The sequence below is a fragment of the Martes martes genome, assembly GCF_963455335.1.
Source record: "Martes martes genome assembly, chromosome: 3".
Taxonomy (NCBI): Eukaryota; Metazoa; Chordata; class Mammalia; order Carnivora; family Mustelidae; genus Martes; species Martes martes.
The window spans coordinates 181,649,237-181,667,018 of record NC_137890.1 but is presented as its reverse complement, the minus strand read 5'-3'; the positions used below and the strand labels follow the sequence as shown (position 1 = coordinate 181,667,018).

The 17,782-nt window shown below is 36.9% G+C and overlaps 1 protein-coding gene across 1 annotated transcript in view; it reads left to right on the top strand.

Annotated features, from left to right (window-relative positions):
- NBEAL1 (neurobeachin like 1) overlaps positions 1–17,782 on the top strand; it is a 195,557-nt gene continuing 177,775 nt past the window's right edge. Inside the window, exons 1-2 of the mRNA XM_080798670.1 lie at positions 1–205; positions 1,009–1,299. Of these exons, the coding sequence (XP_080654796.1) occupies positions 1,249–1,299 (51 nt within the window). The 5' untranslated portion in view covers positions 1–205; positions 1,009–1,248. The remainder of the gene's footprint in view (positions 206–1,008; positions 1,300–17,782) is intronic.

Here is a 17,782-nt window from a genome sequence, read left to right as displayed (position 1 = left end):
AGAGGCCGGAGTGATTAGCCGAGAGGACGGTCCCGCCCGTGGCTCCTCCAGGCCCTCGCTCCCCGCCTCGCGCCGTCTCCGCCCCGCCTCCCTCTCCCGCCCGCCTGTCCTGCTGCGAGGTGACACGGGGCTTCGGCTGGGGAAGGGGGCGAGGGAAGTAAGTTAGACGTCGGCCTGACGGCCTTGGCGCAGCCCCCCCCCCCATGTGAGCGCGGTGAGGGGAGCGGGTCTTGGGGACGAAGGGGCTGTGTGGCAGATGTGGGAGGGCCCGGGGTGCGCTGTAGAGTCTGGGGCGGCTGTGAGGGGGCGAGGTGGACCCGGGTGTGTCCCAGTGCGGTCGGCCGGGCGTGAATAGCGGGTCGGAGGATGCCGAGCTCGCGTTGCCCCATTTCCAAAGCTTCTCCTCGGAGCTTGGCACACCTTAGGTTTGCCTCTGTTTTGGTTGTCTGGGATGCGAGGAGGCAATTTAAAGATCCCTGAAAACACTGGCAGGGTCTGTGCTGCTCCTTTCTTCTTCCCGGGTGGAGAGGTTGTGAGGCCAGGTGGGCTGGTCAACTTTCACTCTCCCATACTGTTAAAATAAACAAACCAGGAATTCTTCACCCTCCTCCCCACGCCCTGCCCTGCGACTGAACGACAAACATTCCCAACAAGTTTTGAGAAGCAGCCTAGAAAATTCTAAGGGATTCTTTGTCTTTGAAATACAGCACTACTGAGTGTGGCTTTATGTTTATAGAAAATAAACGAGTGGCAACAGGATGCATTTTTGGTTATGAGTACTCATCTTTCAGGATCTGCCCTAGGGAATTCTAACTTGATGTTGGTGTGAAATATTGTGTTGGCTGTGATGTTTTCCTGAAGCACTAGTTTCTGTGGACTCAACTATAAAAGCTTGGCTGGTTGTTTGCGGGATGTGAAGTAAATAATCTAGAGTTCTGATAAATCTACATTTTAAAAAAATATGGTCTCTGTTTCTAGCAAACCTTTGTGTATTTTTCTCTTTCGCAGATTTATTTAATCGCCCAGCTACCACTGATGAAGATAAGTTGGAGTAACTGCTTGAACTGAGTTTTATTGGCCAGAAGACAGTCCATTTGTTTCACTTCTTTTTGTTTTCCCTGCTGTTTTGAGCTTTACTGTAACGGCTGAAAAACTTGGAGAATAAAATGAACATGCTGTGGTCTTGAACACAATTTTTTTTTTTTTTTTTTTTTGAGGAAAAATTAAAGCGCCAGAGTGAAAGCCAGAATGGCATCCAGAGAGAGGCTCTTTGAACTTTGGATGCTTTATTGTACAAAGGTAATTGCTTTCCTTTTTATTTCTAAGTTTAAAATACTTTGTTATAAAATTTTGTGACTGGCCTTATTTTATTTAATGGAGTAGCATATTTTTATTCATAGTAATGAGGCCAAATTTAAAAACACGGAGTTTTCTGTTTTCCACCTTTCCAGGTTTGAACACATACACAATACTGACAAATTTTTAAATCCTATAAGTATGGTTTTGATATTTTTCTTAAGTGATTCCCCAAATTATGTGTGATATTATGACCTTAGGAGAAAAATAAAATATTTGTTTATGTGTTTTTCTTTTTCTCCCACAAATTGGAGGTGGGATAGAGATATTTTTATGAGAAGAGCATTCAGCATTTTTCCTATAATTAACCTTTTAATTAGCTTAAAAAAGGTTATTGCTTATGTGAAAATGGTTATTGGTTTGAGGTGGTTACTGTAAGTTTACTGCGATGATAGGACCATCCGAGTGTTGTCTCATTTGAGCCACACAAAAATCCTGTGAGGTGGGTTTTGTAATTATCCCCTTTCGCTGATAAGAAAATTGGTGCAGAGGTTAAACGGGCTATGAGAAGCAGAACCACCTGAGTCAGGTCCATGCTTTTATCCATTATGACTCCTTAATATATTTTATTTTCGCATTTTTTAAAAGATTTTATTTATTTATTTGACAGAGATCACCAGTAGACAGAGAGGCAGGCAGAGAGAGAGGAGTAAGCAGGCTCCCCGCTGGGATTATGACCTGAGCCAAAGGCAGAGGCTTTCACCCACTGAGCCACCCAGGCACCCCTATTTTCGCATTTAAAAGGAAATTTTTGTGTTTGTCTTTATGTGAATTTTTACACCTTAGCTTTGATTTTAGGTTGTTGGGGGAGAAAGATACTACTTAAAAACATGTTTTTCAAGAGAGGAGCTACATTAGTACTTTGAAGATATTGGCGAGGGTTAGAGAAACATCTCTAATTTACTACTTGAGTTACTTTAAGTCTGGTGAAGTTCTCAAGTCTCAGCTTCTGTTTCTGCATTATCCCTCTGGGCTCCTTTTTAATTCAGCTTTTTAAAGAACAAGTTATTCTTTAACAAACGATCTCAGTTATCTCTAATACTAAATTTTAGAGATCACACTGGAATTTTCTTTGACTTCCTGGTTTGGTAGTTCTCAAAATTACTGAAGGACATCCACTTTGAAATGTTTGATATGGATTTTTAAAATAGCTTTTTAGTCTTGTGTAATTTAATGCCAGAAATGTCTTTTTAAAAATAGACCATTCTTCTAATAAAAAAGGAATTTAATTCACCACTTTTGAAAATAGTCACTAACACATGTCAGCCAAAAATTAAAATGCATTTTAGCATGAATGTCTGGTGGTCTAAAAATGATTTATTTAAAAATACATTAGGGGCGCCTGGGTGGCTCAGTGGGTTAAAGCCTCTGCCTTCAGCCCAGGTCATGATCCCGGGGTCCTGGGATCGAGCCCCACATTGGGCTCTCTGCTCAGCGGGGAGCCTGCTTCCTCCTATCTCTCTGCCTGCCTCTCTGCCTACTTGTGATCTGTCAAATAAATAAATAAAATCTTAAAAAAAAATAAAATAAAAAAATACATTAAACTTAGTAGGTTTTACATTTTCAGGATGACAAAAGATAAATGGCATTACATTGTCTTGTTCATTAGTTATGTTGCTTGTAGGTGGAGTTCTTGTTCTGTCGTTGTGCTTATTGAAAAGTTGGTATGGGGCTCCTGGCTGGTTCAGTTGGTAGAGTGTGCAACTCATGATCTCGGGGTTGTGAGTTTGAGCCCCACGTTGGGTGTAGAGATTACTTAAAAATAAAATCTTAAAAAAAAATAGTTTGTTGGCATATGGCATATCCAGAGTTTTATTCTTGATAACTTAATATAAATATGAATCTTCACTCTTTTATGAAGATGTCTAAGTAAATAACGAAGACCCTTCATGGTCAAATTTTAAAGCCTATTTTTGGACAGGAAGATAAGTCACTCCCCCCTTTTTTTATAAATCCATTTTTATGTTTAAGATTTAAATCAGTTGTACATGTAATAAGATTTAAGATTTTTTCAGCTATTTTCAAAAATTGTTATTACAATAATGATTTAATGTTTCACCAGTTTATGTATAAGCTTGTAAGCTAGGTAACAACTTTGTTTTCTACCAACACCTTGAATTCAAATAGTTTCCAAATATATATTATAGATTTAACACTTCTGCTTCCCTGTTGAGGATGATTACCAAATGCCCAGGTCCCTATACCCTAGGCTTATTGTTCTCATTCTAGCATTTTGTCTTTCAAAACACCTGCCTTTTTTTTTTTTCCACCTAACTTTATTTATTTATTTTTTTTTTTTTTAAAGATTTTGTTTATCAGATAGAGATCACAAGTAGGCAGAGAGGCAGGCAGAGAGAGGGGGGGGGGGAGGGAGGAAGGGAAGCAGGCTCCCCGCTGAGCAGAGAGCCCGATACAGGGCTCGATCCCAGGACCCTGAGATCATGACCTGACCCAAAGGCAGAGGCTTTAACCCACTGAGCCACCCAGGCGCCCCTTCACCTAACTTTAAATATCATTTTTAACACCTTTGACGGGCCATCAGTCTTCTTCAGGATTGCACAGATCTTTTAACTTAGCTCCAACTTGGACTTCTTTGTGGGCTTGTAATTGTGAAGTCAAGTTTTGGTTCTGCTCCTATTTTATTTTGTGACCTTGAGCAAGACTTACCTCTTTGGGTCTCATTTTCTCATATTTCATTTCAGAGTGTGTGTGTGTATAGGGAGAATGCTTGTTTAACTCACCCTTAAGATTTTCGTTTGTTTTGACCTCGGAGTGAGGCGTATTTTGTCCTTATGCTTATGGATTGTCATATAGACCTTTTTTAGTTCATCTTTTTTAAGCTTTTCCTTATGGAAAATTTCAAGTGGACATAAATAAAGAAGATAATATAGTGAACCCTTTTGTATCTGTCATCTTGTTTCGATTCATGTTCAGTAATGTTTTCATCAATAATCTACTACCCCTGCATTGTTTTAAATCCTTGATGACATAATCTTATCTATAAGTATTTAAAAGTATATCTCTAAAACAAGAACTCTTCTTAAAAACAATCAGAATACGATAATTCTTTGAATCATCAAATACCTGGTCAGTATTCAAACTTTTCTGTAGTATCATAAATTTATTTTCCTGCTGTTTTGTTTGATTCAGTAATACACATCCTATTTGTTGAAACTGTCTGTTAAATATTTTAACATGTCTGTTAAATATTTCTCCCTCACCATACTTTCTGTTCCTTCTATTTATTTGTTGACAAAACCAACTTTTGACTTTAGCGTTTTCCTCAGTCTGAGTTTTGCTGGTTCCATCCTTGATTTTAATTGTTTTTCTCACCTGGTGTCTGCAAACTAGCAGATCTAGAGACTTGGTTGATTCACATTCTATTTGGTGGGGGAAGCCTAGAATAATTTATAAGTGTCTCCGCTATCAGTGAATTTTACCTACATGTATTGATTATTTCATTAGGAATTTGCAGAACTGTGATATTCCAATTCTATCATTTCTTTATTAGCAGAACATATATAGACAAGCGTTACCTTGTCAGCTGTTTGACAGTTCCTTGAAGGGGAGGCAGGCAGAATAAATATTTGATTCTTTCTCTTTGTTTTAATGACTGGATTTATTAGCATCCCCCTTATCTTTCTTAAGTATCAAGTTGATCTTTTTTTTTTTTTTAAGATTTTATTTATTTATTTGAAAGAGAGTGAGAGGGAGAGAGCACAAGCAGGGAGAGTGGCAGGCAGAGGGAGAGGGAGAAGCAGGCTCCCAGTGGAGCAGGGAGCACAATGTGGGGTTCATCCCAGGATCCTGACCTGAGCCGAAGACAGACTCTTAACTGACCCAGGTGCCCCTCAAGTTCATCTTTAGTGATTAAAATTTAATATTGTCTACCATTTTGCTGCCCTAGTTAGTGTGCTATACATACCAAACATCGTATACATACCTGATAAAGAAGATGACTGAAAATTTTTGAAAGTCTGCTCTAGAATGGTAAGGTTAGGACATCCTCCGTATTTGCCACAGTGCTAACCAGCATAGGTATTCCACAGTGTATTAGTCATAGGTCAATATTAAGATACTGTTCTAGGGTTTTTGTGTAATGTAATGTTTTAAAAGTTACCACTTAGAATTGTAAAATTTTAGTAGGTGTTTAAATAGGGTAATATCAGAAATAGTCCTTGGGTCATACTGTTTAGGTAGGCAAAAGAAAAGAGAATATATAAATATGTTTCCTATTAGTCTGGGTTTGATTGTAAGCCTAAATGCTAGTGATTAAAGGCTTTCAAGTACAATTAAAATAAATTACTGGTTTCAGTTTTTAGCAGGTGGCTTCCCACATATTAAAATTGATATTTAAAAATTGGGGTAGAAAACTTGGCTATTTGTTTTTCTTTTTCTTTCTTTCTTTCTTTCTTTTTTTTTTTTTTAAGATTTTATTTATTTATTTGACAGAGAGAGATCACAAGTAGGCAGAGAGGCAGGCAGGGGTGGGGGGGGGGAAGCAGGCTCCCTGCTGAGCGGAGAGCCTGATGTGGGTGTTGATCCTAGGACCCTGAGATCATGACCTGAGCTGAAGGCAGAGGCTTAACCCACTGAGCCACCCAGGCACCCCTTGGCTATTTGTTTTTCTAACCAAACTTTTCAGGTCTGATTTTTCACTTTCTCCTTCTAGGAGTAGAAATTAATTGCATTGTTAGAAACATGCATCTTCTTAGTGGCTTATTTATTAATGTCATGTAGTTATTATTACATAATATAGGAAGGATGATTTCTGAACACCCAGCATTCCTACGTTCTACAGATAATTTCACTAGATTATGTAGTCTGAACATTTCTTACCTCCAAACGGTCATACCGTTTGGATCAACGATTTCATTAACAGTGCATTTCATATAGCTCTTATAAGTTAAACATTAATTTGAACAGGTTTAATCATGTATCTGTATTTTAGTTTAGTACTTAACTATTTCTTGTCTGAGCATATTTTTCTTAAGTTTTAAAGACAAATTGATTTACATTTTAGTTCATATTATCTGTAGTAGGCACCATGTTATTCCCTGTATCCTTTGACTTTTTTTTACATAATGTGCTTATGGTAAGAGAGAGAGTGCTGAGAACAGTTTTCATCTCTATATTATCATACAACTTTTTGGAATTCATATATTATAAGTAGCAAGACATACGTGTATCATAAAATCCTTCTCTCAGCTCCCCTTGGATAGGCATTAGAATATATTTCTGTTCCACATTTAGCCTTTTGGGAGTGCTATAGATGATCCCCAGAATATGCAAGAGAGAAACTGAGCTTCTCAAATTCTTAGATAAGATTAAGTTATTTTTGTTCTGTGTAGTGGAAAGTATCAAATGCATGAACTCACTAAAAAGATACAAGGTGACTCAAAAGCATCATGACATTTGAAATGTGGCATTGTGGGTTGAAAATTTATGGTTCATTTTGGTCATTTGCTTTTTTTTTTTGGATACTCATTTTACACTAAAAAGTTTTGTGAAGCTACAGAATTAGAGGCAAGATTTAGTCCCAGTTTTGCTTCTGAGTTTAAGGAAGGACCTGACAAGAGGTTACATAATTTCTTCATGTTAACAGTTTTCTCATCTGTGAAATGGAAAGAAATAACTATTTTTGCATCTCAGAGTTGTTGAGAAAAGATGAATTGATTATATTAAATGCACTGTAAGGCTACGAAATATAAAATGTTATCTTTGTTAGTTTTGAAATACATGTATGAGCTGGAGAGTGTATCATTACTTCCGTTTTGCCTTTATTTAATATTACAGAACAATATTCAAATCTTTTTATCTAGTGATGAAGCAGTGCTCATCAGTGTCTTAATTTTTTTTTTTAAGATTTTATTTATTTATTTGACAGACAGATCACAAGTAGGCAGAGGGGCAGGCAGGAGAGAGAGGAAGAAGCAGGGTCCCTGCTGAGTAGAGAGCCCAATCCCAGGACCCTTGGGATCATGACCTGAGCTGAAGGCAGAGGCTTTAACCCACTGAGCCACCCAGGTGCCCCTCATCAGTCTCTTAATTTTTAATCTGTTTTTATTTTTCTTTCAAGCATAGTGCTTAATTATCCTAATGTGAGGTTTTTTTGTTTTTTTTTTTTTTTTTTTTACTCTAAACCAAGTTTGTTTTGGACCTTGGTGATGCTCCATTTCCTGCTGTTGCCCTTTGTCCTGCTAAATCTGGAATATGACTGAAATAGATAGTTTTGCAATGAGCTCAGAGTAAACTTCCTTTTCAGAATAAAAGTTTTGCTTCGTAAAGAAAATAGAATTTAGAGTTGTTTTATTCAGATAAAAAGGCAAGTACCTCTTTTTTTAAATGTAGATTTGGAAAAAATGGAATGAACATAAACTCTTCCAGTGAGAAAATTATAATCCAAAGTGAAGCTTTTAGTAAGATGCCTCAATATTCATCAGCCCTTATAATTTAACCTATATTTAATAAGTCTCTGGTATGTGTAATATAGAAAATGGCTCTTAATTTTCTGTGGCGTAATAATGACTTTGTATATAAGGAAAGTAAAGTTTGACTTGAAGCAAAACAAAAAAAATTGCTTAGCAGCTCAGTAGTAGTGGTTATTTTAGGGTTAGATGTGAAAGCAAGAAATGAATATTTTATATCAATAAACATGGAAGTAGCCTTTAGGAAAGGAATATTACCTTTGTGGTTTGACTTGAGGAGCTCATGCACCACTTGAAAAAGTTGTTAAGATGCGTGAATATTTCTTTTCTTTTTTTTTTTTTTTTTTGAGTATCAGAATTTGAACTTTCCTGGTAGAAAGTAGAATTGATAGCACTTAATTGTGTAGATAGGAGCATAAGTGAAAAATAATAGGCTAAAATAATTCTCAATTTTTTTCTTGGTAGATTCAGGTTTATTGGGAATTACTGAGGAGTTATATGGAAGTAAGAAGAGAAGAAGGTCATAGGGAGCCTTGGGGAACATTTTCATTTAAGAAGAGGACAGAAGAAGAGTTTGTAAAGGGTTTATATAGGAGGAGAACCAGGAGTGAGTAGTTTCGTCAAGTAGAGGGCTTTTATAAGGAAGGGACTAGTCGATACTGTCAAATTCAATATGGCAATAAAGAAAAGCATTATGGAACATATATTGGAATGGATAGTTAAGAGATTATTGTTGGGGTGCCTGGGTGGCACAGTTGGACTCTTGGCTCAGGTAGTGATCTCAGTGTTGTGAGACCGAACCCCACGTGGGGGCTCTGTGCTCAGCGGGGAATCTGCTTCCCTTCCTCTCCCCACCTCCCCATGCCTTCTCTCTCTCTCTCTCTCTCAAATAAATACTTTTTTAAAAAAGAGATTATTATTGGCTCTAGCCAAGTAATTCTAAAACAAGTGGGAAAAAATGTTAAAAATACAAATCCCCACTTCATTAATTTTTAAATTAAATGTAGCAGGCTTAAAATTACTGCCAAACTGCTGCTTTTAAGGTTTGAAAATGTTAATTTTGATTTTTGTACTTCTCTGGCCAAGGGACCTTTATTGCTGTCTGTACCACACTTTGTATGGCACTACTCTAGAACATCTGAAAAGTTTCAGATTGCCAAGAATCCATCTGTAATTTGAAAAATGTGGCTCTACAAATTGAATAGTCACTGATGTTCATTGGTAGCAGTGCAAATGTGACCACTGAAATTGAGTACTAGTTACAAGGTAGTCCACTTTAATATACTTAAATTAATTTGAAATCAGTAGAAATGTGAATACAAACTTTGCAAACTTTCATATGAAACTTATGGACCCAGAAATATTTCTAATAATTCCCAGGGTTCTTGGACATGTTTTAGGAAACCTTGACCAGTATTGACACATCGTTGCTACCTTACCTTTTCTACAGCTTCCGTTCCCTATTGCAAAATTACTTGGCAGGTTTATTACAAGGGGGTGAAATTTGGGATCAAGAATCTAGTCTACCACCATCTGATTTCTTGGTTACAGTTATTCATATCTTTCCCATATACAAAATCTGCTTTGTCTCCATTTTAAGAATTCCAGAAGTCTCATCCAATCATGGAATTAGTTGAAACCCAAGATCTTGTAATATGTATTAGGTCTAGTTGTGGTTTTTACTGATACTGAGACCCGTGACCTAAGAAAATACTGTTGATATCTGGCCCCGATCAACATACTGTGGTAACTGAGATAGGAATGCCACAATAAAAGACTCTTGAAACAATAGAAAGAATGGGAGGCATATAGGAGGCTTTGGTCCCCAGCAATTCTGTAAACTGGGCAAATGTGTCCTGGTCTCTCTGCTTTCAGAGAAGGAATGTTCCATGGTTCTGTTCTTGGGTGTTGTTGCACAGGCCACTGTTTTTTATTGCTCTTGGCTCCATATTCTTAGAAGTTCTTTTTCTCTCATTATTCTTTTGGTACATCTGAGGAGGGCACTGGAGACCATACTTTCTTATGACTGAACAACTCATCTGGCTTCCTGCGTACAGAAAGTCCCCTATAGAAAATGGGAAGTCCACTTTCTAATTCTTCTGCCTTCACTTATTTTCTCTTGTCTTAGAAACTACATTGTCTAATAACTCCAGTTCTGTAGTATTTGAAATAAAAGACATATTTGTCTTCCCCTTCACTTTAGCGGGGAAAATGCTGGGGTTTTCTGTTAGGTTAGCTTCAGGCTTTGGGACTAAGACCTGTAATGTATAGTTCCTTTAACTCATGGATCAGATTTATGGTAGGTAAATGATAGATGTTTTACTTTATTCATTTTTTCTTAGGTATACTGTTGATATTTCTAATGCAGGTTTGCTACTTTTACAATATATTACAAAACTACTTAGAATAGTTTTATGTGTGTACTTGTTAAGATGTGGATAATTAGACTCTTCCTAAGCTCCAGAAAAATACTAAAGTTGAAAAAGTTATGAAAAAATCATAACTTAATCTTTGGTAGTTAGTGGTTGCCATTTTAAATATTCTCCTTTATTAGTATCATTATGAATTATAAGTAGGTACATATGGAATCAGGTACTGTTCTTCATTCTCAGTAGTCCTTCATTTTAAAATAGGTAAAATATAATGCTTATAGATCAAAGTTCATTGCCCTGTAGTATATGAATTTAAGTGTTTGACCTACCTAACTTGCTTTTTCTGTTTATACTTAGAGGTTGTGACAAACTTGATTTATTTTATGAAAATGGTATTTATTTTTTCAGAAAACTTTATTCTGGTCATTCAAAATCTACTAAGATGTGGTAGCTATCTGAAATGACTGGCATCTGCCATAACTATATATCAGTTCCTTTGATGTTGTCAGAATTCAGACAAGAGTTAGCAATACTCATTTCCTCATCATTTCCTCAGCTTTTACCAAAAAGAATGGAAGTCACCTTATTTCTTTTTCAATAAGGAAAACGGGGAGCTCTGCTTTTAAATATATTTAATATGTACTATACTGTTTTTTTAAAACTTTTTTTTTTAGTAAAATGTGTGTGCATGGGCCAGCAATGGCGCTGGGGGGATGGGGAGGAAGAGGGGCAGAGAGAGATGGAGAGAGAGAGAGACTCTTAAGCAAGCTCCACACCCAGTGCCAAGCTCAACGTTGGGCTCAGTCTCACAACCCTGAGATGGGGACCTGAGCTTAAATCAAGAGACAGACACTTAACTGGTTGAGCTACTATACTGTCTTTTAAAATATTCAAAGTAATGTCTTCTTACCTATATCTAAGGCATATCAACCTTTTCTCTTCCTTTTTTTTTAATTAAAAATTTTTTTGTTTTTTAATTAACAGTAATGTATTATTTGTTTCAGGTGTACAGCTCTGTGATTTATCAGTCTTACCCAACACCCAGCATTTACCACAACACATACCCTCCCCAATATCCCATCACCCAGCCACCCCATCCTCCATCCCCCTCCCCTCTGCAACCCTCAGTTTGTTTCCTAAGATTAAGAGGCTCTTATGGTTTGTCTCCCTCTCTGGTTTCATCTTGTTTTCATTTTTTCTTGTCTTCCCCTATGATTCTCTGTTTTGTTTCTTAAATTACAAATATCAGTGAGATAATATGATACTTGTCTTTCTCTGATTGACGTGTTTTGCTTACAATAATACCCTCTAGTTCCATTCACCTTGTTGCAAATGGCAAGATTTCATTTTTTGATGGCTGAGTAGTAGTCCATTGTAGATATATACCACATCTTCTATATCCATTCATCAGTTGGTGGACATTTGGGCTTTTTCCATTGTTTGACAATTGTGGACATTGCTGCTATAAACATTGGGGTACAGGTGCCCCTTTAGATCACTACCTTTCTATCTTTGGGGTAAATACCTGGTAGTGCAATTGCAGGGTCATAGGGTAGCTCTATTTTCAACTTTTTGAGGAACCTTCATACTGTTTTCTTTTTTTTTTTTTTTTTAAGATTTTTATTTATTTATTTGACAGACAGAGATCACAAGTAGGCAGAGAGCAGGCAGAGAGAGAGGAGGAAGCAGGCTCCCTGCTCAGCAGAGAGCCCGATGTGGGGCTCGATCCCAGGACCCTGGGATCATGACCTGAGCCGAAAGCAGAGGCTTTAACCCACTGAGCCAGCCAGGCGCCCCCATACTGTTTTCTAGAGTGGCTGCACCAGCTTGTATTCCCACCAACAGTGTAGGAGGGTTCCCCTTTCTCTGCATCCTCGCCAACATCTGTAGTTTCCTAATTTGTTAATTTTAGCCGTTCTGACTGGTGTGAGGTGGTATCTCATTGTGGTTTTGATTGTATTTCCCTAATGCCGAGTGATGTTGAGGACTTTTTCATGTGTCTGTTGGGCATTTGGATGTCTTCTTTGCAGAAATATCTGTTCATGTCTTCTGTCCATTTCTTGATTGGATTATTTGTTCTTTGGGTGTTTCAACATTTTAATTTATGTCTTGTGACTTAAATTCAAACTCAGAGTTGTCTGTTCACATTGAACCAAAGCATTAACTGATTCATACGTCTCTCAAAAAAGTTTACAACAATTTGCCTCTAAAAAAATTCAGTTTTGTTTGATATATTTAATTGTCAAATTATTTTTCATGACATTAAAACATTTGAATAGTAAGAAAGATAAGTACTATTTTAATTTATGATATTGTGGGGTGAATTTATACTTTTTTATTGAGCAATTTTGACTTAGGATTTTTGTCAAAATACAAAATTTAAATAAGTTTAAATAAAAATTTCAATTTTCGAGTGAATGATCTTCCTTTTAAGGCATAAAAATACATAAATTTTCTAATTTAGATTCATGTTCTAAGGAAAGTAGTGTTTTATGTTAGAATTAAAATTTTTAAAATTTAAGATACAATTAGTTATAGAATATACAGACATGCTGAAAGTAAAAATTTCATTTTTCAGAGATTTTCAGTTAAAGTACTTTATGGGTGTCTGTAAATTAATTACCTTTTCTACTATGAATCATTAAGATATTAAATTTGAAAAACTTCAACCTGACATGAAACTTCAACTTTAAGCTTTTAAGCTCCAATTAAAAAGTATCAGTGTTATATTTAGTTAATACATTCACAATGGTAGGCTTTTCTTAAAAGAATTCACTGTAGGTAGGGGTGCCTGATTGGCTCAGTTGTTGTAAGAATATGCAACTCTTGATCTCAGGGTCTTGAATTTGAGCTCCATGTTGGGTATAGAGTTTACTAAAAAAAAAATAAACTTAAGAAAACCTTAAAAAAACAAACAAACAGAATTCAGGGACTCCTGGGTGGCTCAGTCCATTAAGCATCTTTGGCTCAGGTCATGTTCCCAGGGTCCTGGGATCATGTCCTGCATCAGGCTTCTTGCTTAGCGGGGAGTCTGCTTCTCCCTCTGCCTGCCATTCCCCCTGCTTGTGTGCTCTCTGTCAAATAAATAAATATATGAAATCTTAAAAGAAAAAGAAGATTTTATTTTTTATTTTTTTATTTTATTTATTTGACACAGAGAGGCAATGAGAGAGAGAGAGGGAGCACAAGCAGGAGGAGCAGCAGAGGGAGAAGGAGAAGCAGGCTCTCCACTGAGCAGGGAGCCTGAAGTGGGGCTTGATCCCAGCACCCTGGGATCATGACCCAAGTGGAATGCAGACGCTTAAGGACTGAGCCACCCAGGTGCCCCAAATAAATAAAATCTTAAAAAAAAAAAAAAGGATTCACTGTAGTCCAATTCAACTAGTTATTGGGTGCCTGCTTTATACATATGTTTTTTACTGTCATCTTACCCCTTGAATTGTGTATTTTTCTCTTTTTAAAAATTTTTAAACTTCATTTTTTAGAGCAGTTTTAGGTTCATAGCAAAATTGAACAGAAAGTACAGAGAGTTCCTTTGTATTCCTGTCCTTACATATGTACAGCCTTTCCTGCTATTAGCATCCCATACCACAGCGGTACATTGGATCACTTGACTGCCTTCCCAAAAAAACCTGAGTCAGACATTTCTTTACCTGTCTACCGTGTGTGAAACTCCAAGGTGAACACAAAATTAATGCAGCAAGTCATGTTATACCTAACATTAAAACATTCCAGATGTTGACTTTTCAAGTCTTGCTAAGTTTAGCCGAATTTTCTGCACTACGTTGTTCAAACCTGGAACTTAGTTATCTGAACGACAGGTTCAGTTTTTTTTCCCCTTAATTTAAGAAATACAGGGACGCCTGGGTGGCTTAGTTGAGCATCTGTCTCAGGTCATAATCCCAGGGTCCTGGGATCGGGCTCCTTGCTCAGTGGGGGGTCTGTTTCTCCCTCTGCCGGCTGCTCCCCTGATTGTTCTTTCTCTCTCTCCCTTTGATAAAGGAGTAAGTACAATCTTTTTAAAAAATTAAATAAATAAAATAAAACTCAAGATATACCTAAAGTAAAATTTGAAATCTTCTCTCTAGGGATTGGTGTATTCTATGCCTAATTTTTTATCTAGACCTCTCTTTGAATGTTGCTTTTTCATTTATGTTAAAATGACTTCCAAACCTTTCAAGATGTGACAGACTTTCTTTTCATCAAAATTTTGTCTCTTTTATCTATTTAATTGACTGACTTCATCTCCAAATAGTCAGTTTCCCATTTAGATTGTGGGCTTAGATGTGAGACCTTAGGGAAGATGAATGAAGTCATCATGGATTGCTTAAAGAGATAGCATTTGGTCAAGGTTTTAAAGAATGAATAGTAGTTTAGTAGCCACAGAATATGTTCCAGGCTCATAGAAATCCTGACCAAAGGTATGAAGGAAAAGTGACCTTAGTTTAGACTTTACTTTTGGTAATAAATTAGTCTAGGTTGTTAGACCAACCCTTCTGAAAATCAGTTACGATTCTGAATAAAATTAAGAAATATCTTAATGGGATTGAGAAGCTGGCAAGATGATGATGGTAAGGCATTATGAGGCTCGATCTTAGTGAAAACAGGAACTTAGGTAGATGGAGAATGAAGCTACCTTTCCTGGTGATCTTGAGCTTTTGTGTTTTCGTGGTCTTGTGGATGGAAGGAAGAAATCAAAGGTAAGGGACTAATCAGAGTGAGAAGTCTAATAGATTTTTCCATTATGACCCCCAAAAGGAATACCCCTGTGGGGTAAAGGTCAAGTGGAAACAAACTCACCTCACTCTTTGATCTTCACTTGGGGACTCCAGGAGAAAATGACTTTGTGTTAACAGAGCCAAAAGGTAAAAAGTCCCTGAGAGGATGAGACCACCAGTTGATTCTTTCATGAATTTGCAAATCAAATTTGCCTTTCATTGTAGGGAAAGTCCAAAAGCCCTAGATCTTGCAGACTAGTCTGCAGCTTGGTAAAAGCAAATGCAGTCCTTCTGGAAGAAGAAACTTCAGTTCAGATACCAAATTGCAACTTAATACTTTAATTCATGATGTATGAATCAACCATACTAGACTCTCATTGCCTTGGAATTTCTTTCATCTTTTCCAAGGGATTTGACAGATTCTCTAGTCTTTATTTGCACTGATTGGCATATGGTAGGTAATTCTTTTGCATGTATTTCAGTTTCCTCTATTTGAGGGTATCTGCCATTATCAACTTTCTAAAGCCCTTAGCTGTTGCCTTGCCATAAAACATAAAATTGTGATTATTTCTACAGTAAAGAATAGGTGTATCATTAATATCAAATTATACCCTTGTGCTCTGTTTTCATGTCTTTTTTTTGTATATATGAAAACTTCATTTTATTGCATAATCATAGTATAATTTTTTGACCAATTAAGTTCAACATGTAGTAATTTGTGCATGAATCTAGTGAAAGGACAATATGAAACAGCTGTTACCGGGTTTGCACAGGCATTGACAAATAGGTCTTAATAGCAGCCTCTCTGAGTAAGATGCATTTTGATTTCAAAGATCAAAATTTTAAAAATAAAACAACTTAGAATCAGAGAAATATGATATAAAAAGTGAACTAGCAGTTTCAAAAAAAGAAATAGAGTATCTAGAAATAGGGGGGAAACCTAATAATGATATTTAAAAACCAGTAAATGTGGTTGATAAGAGTTTAGACAGCTGGGGCACCTGGGTGGCTCAGTGGGTTAAAGCCTCTGCCTTCGGCTCAGGTCTTGATCCCAGGGTCCTGGGATCGAGCCCCACATCGGGCTCTCTGCTCAGCAGGGAGTCTGCTTCCTTTCCCCTCTCTCTGCCTGCCTCTCTGCCTACTTGTGATCTCTGTCTGTGAAATAAATAAGTAAAATCTAAAAAAAAAAAAAGAGTTTAGACAGCCAAAGAGAATTAGTTAATTGGAAGGGAGATAAGTCCTTTCTACAGGATAAAGTAGGAGTCAAAGAAATGGAAGATAAGGAAGAAAGGTTAAGAGGTAGGAGGGCTAGTATGAAAAGGCTTAATCCATGTTTAATTGGACTCTGCAGTCAAATGCTCTGCCACTGAGCTGTACCTCCACTTTAATTGGACTCTGAAAAGGAAAGGAAAGGAAGAATGAAACAAATGTAATATTTGAAGAGATTACAGGTGAGAGCGGTCCAAGATTAATGAAAGTCCACTGAATTTCAAGCAGAATAATTAAAACTAATTCCATATCAAGATACATTGAAGTGAAACTGTAGTGGTTTTGCAGAACCCCCCCCCCAAAAAATCTTAAAAGCTGTCAGAGGAAAAAAAAAAAAAGATTATCTTCAAAGGGATGACAGATTAATAGCTGATTTTTCAGTAAGAATGACAGAAGGAAAAAGGTTGACATCTTTAATCTATTATTTCTAACCAAATGAAATTTTTCCAAAGAGTAAAGTGAAATAAAGCCATGTTGAGCAAAACAAAACAGTTGAGTTCACCAGGAAGATATAACAATTTTAAATTTGTGTGTACCTCATAGTCTTAAAGCAAGCACAGAGAAATGAACATATGACAATTTAAGGGTTTTTTTTTCTATTTAACTTGCCTTACTAATTAAAAAAGTCAGTACTTGATAGAATGAATAGACAAGTCAGTAAAGATACAGAAGACTCAAACAATAGAATTGATAAACTTGATGTTATGGATTTATGTAGAACACTATACCCAATGTACATTCCTTTCAAACGCACATTTACAAAAGTGATATAACAGACCTTAGAGCAAATTTCAACAAATTTCTAAAGATCAAAATAATAGAGTATATTTAACAATGACAATGAAAGAAGATATCTATAGCAAAAAGATTAAAAAGGAATGTTTGGAAGCCATGAAATACCCTTTTAAATAAACCTTTGATTAAAGAACAAGCAATAAAAATTAGAATTTTCAGGGGCACCTGTGTGGCTCAATCAGGTGTCTGACTCCTGATTTTTGCCTCAGCTAATGATTTAAGGGTTGTGAGTTGGAGACCCAAGCCTGCTCTCTTCCTCTCCCTCTGTCCCTCCTCCAACCCCCTCTCTCTCTCCCTCTCTCTAAAATAGATAAGTAAGAATTTGGGGGGACCTGAATGATACTGCATTTTAGAACTTGATGGGGAGTAGCTACACATTACTTAGAAAAATTTATTGCTTTAATACATCTATTTAGGGGCACCTGGGTAGCTCAGTTTGTTAAGCATCTACCTTTGGCTCAGGTCATGATCCCAGGGTCCTGGGATTGAGTCCTGCATTGGGCTTCTTTCTCAGCAGGGATCCTGTTTCTCCCTCTGCCTGGTGTTCCCCCTGCTTGTGTTCTCTCTGTCAAATAAGTAAAACCTTAAAAAAATACATATGTTTAAAAAAAGGCTAAAAATTAGTGAACTAGATAGGCATTTGTGGTCACCAGTCTTTAAGATCCTCACATCCTCTCCTACGTTGTACCAGGGTTCTTTTGTGACCATAGAATTTGGCAAAAGTGATGGTATATCATTTCTGAAATTAGAAAAGACATTCTTGTTTTCATCTCAGTTATTCCTTTTTTTTCTTGGATAATTGGCTCGGTGAAGCCAGCTGCTGTGTTGTGTTCAGCCCAGTGGA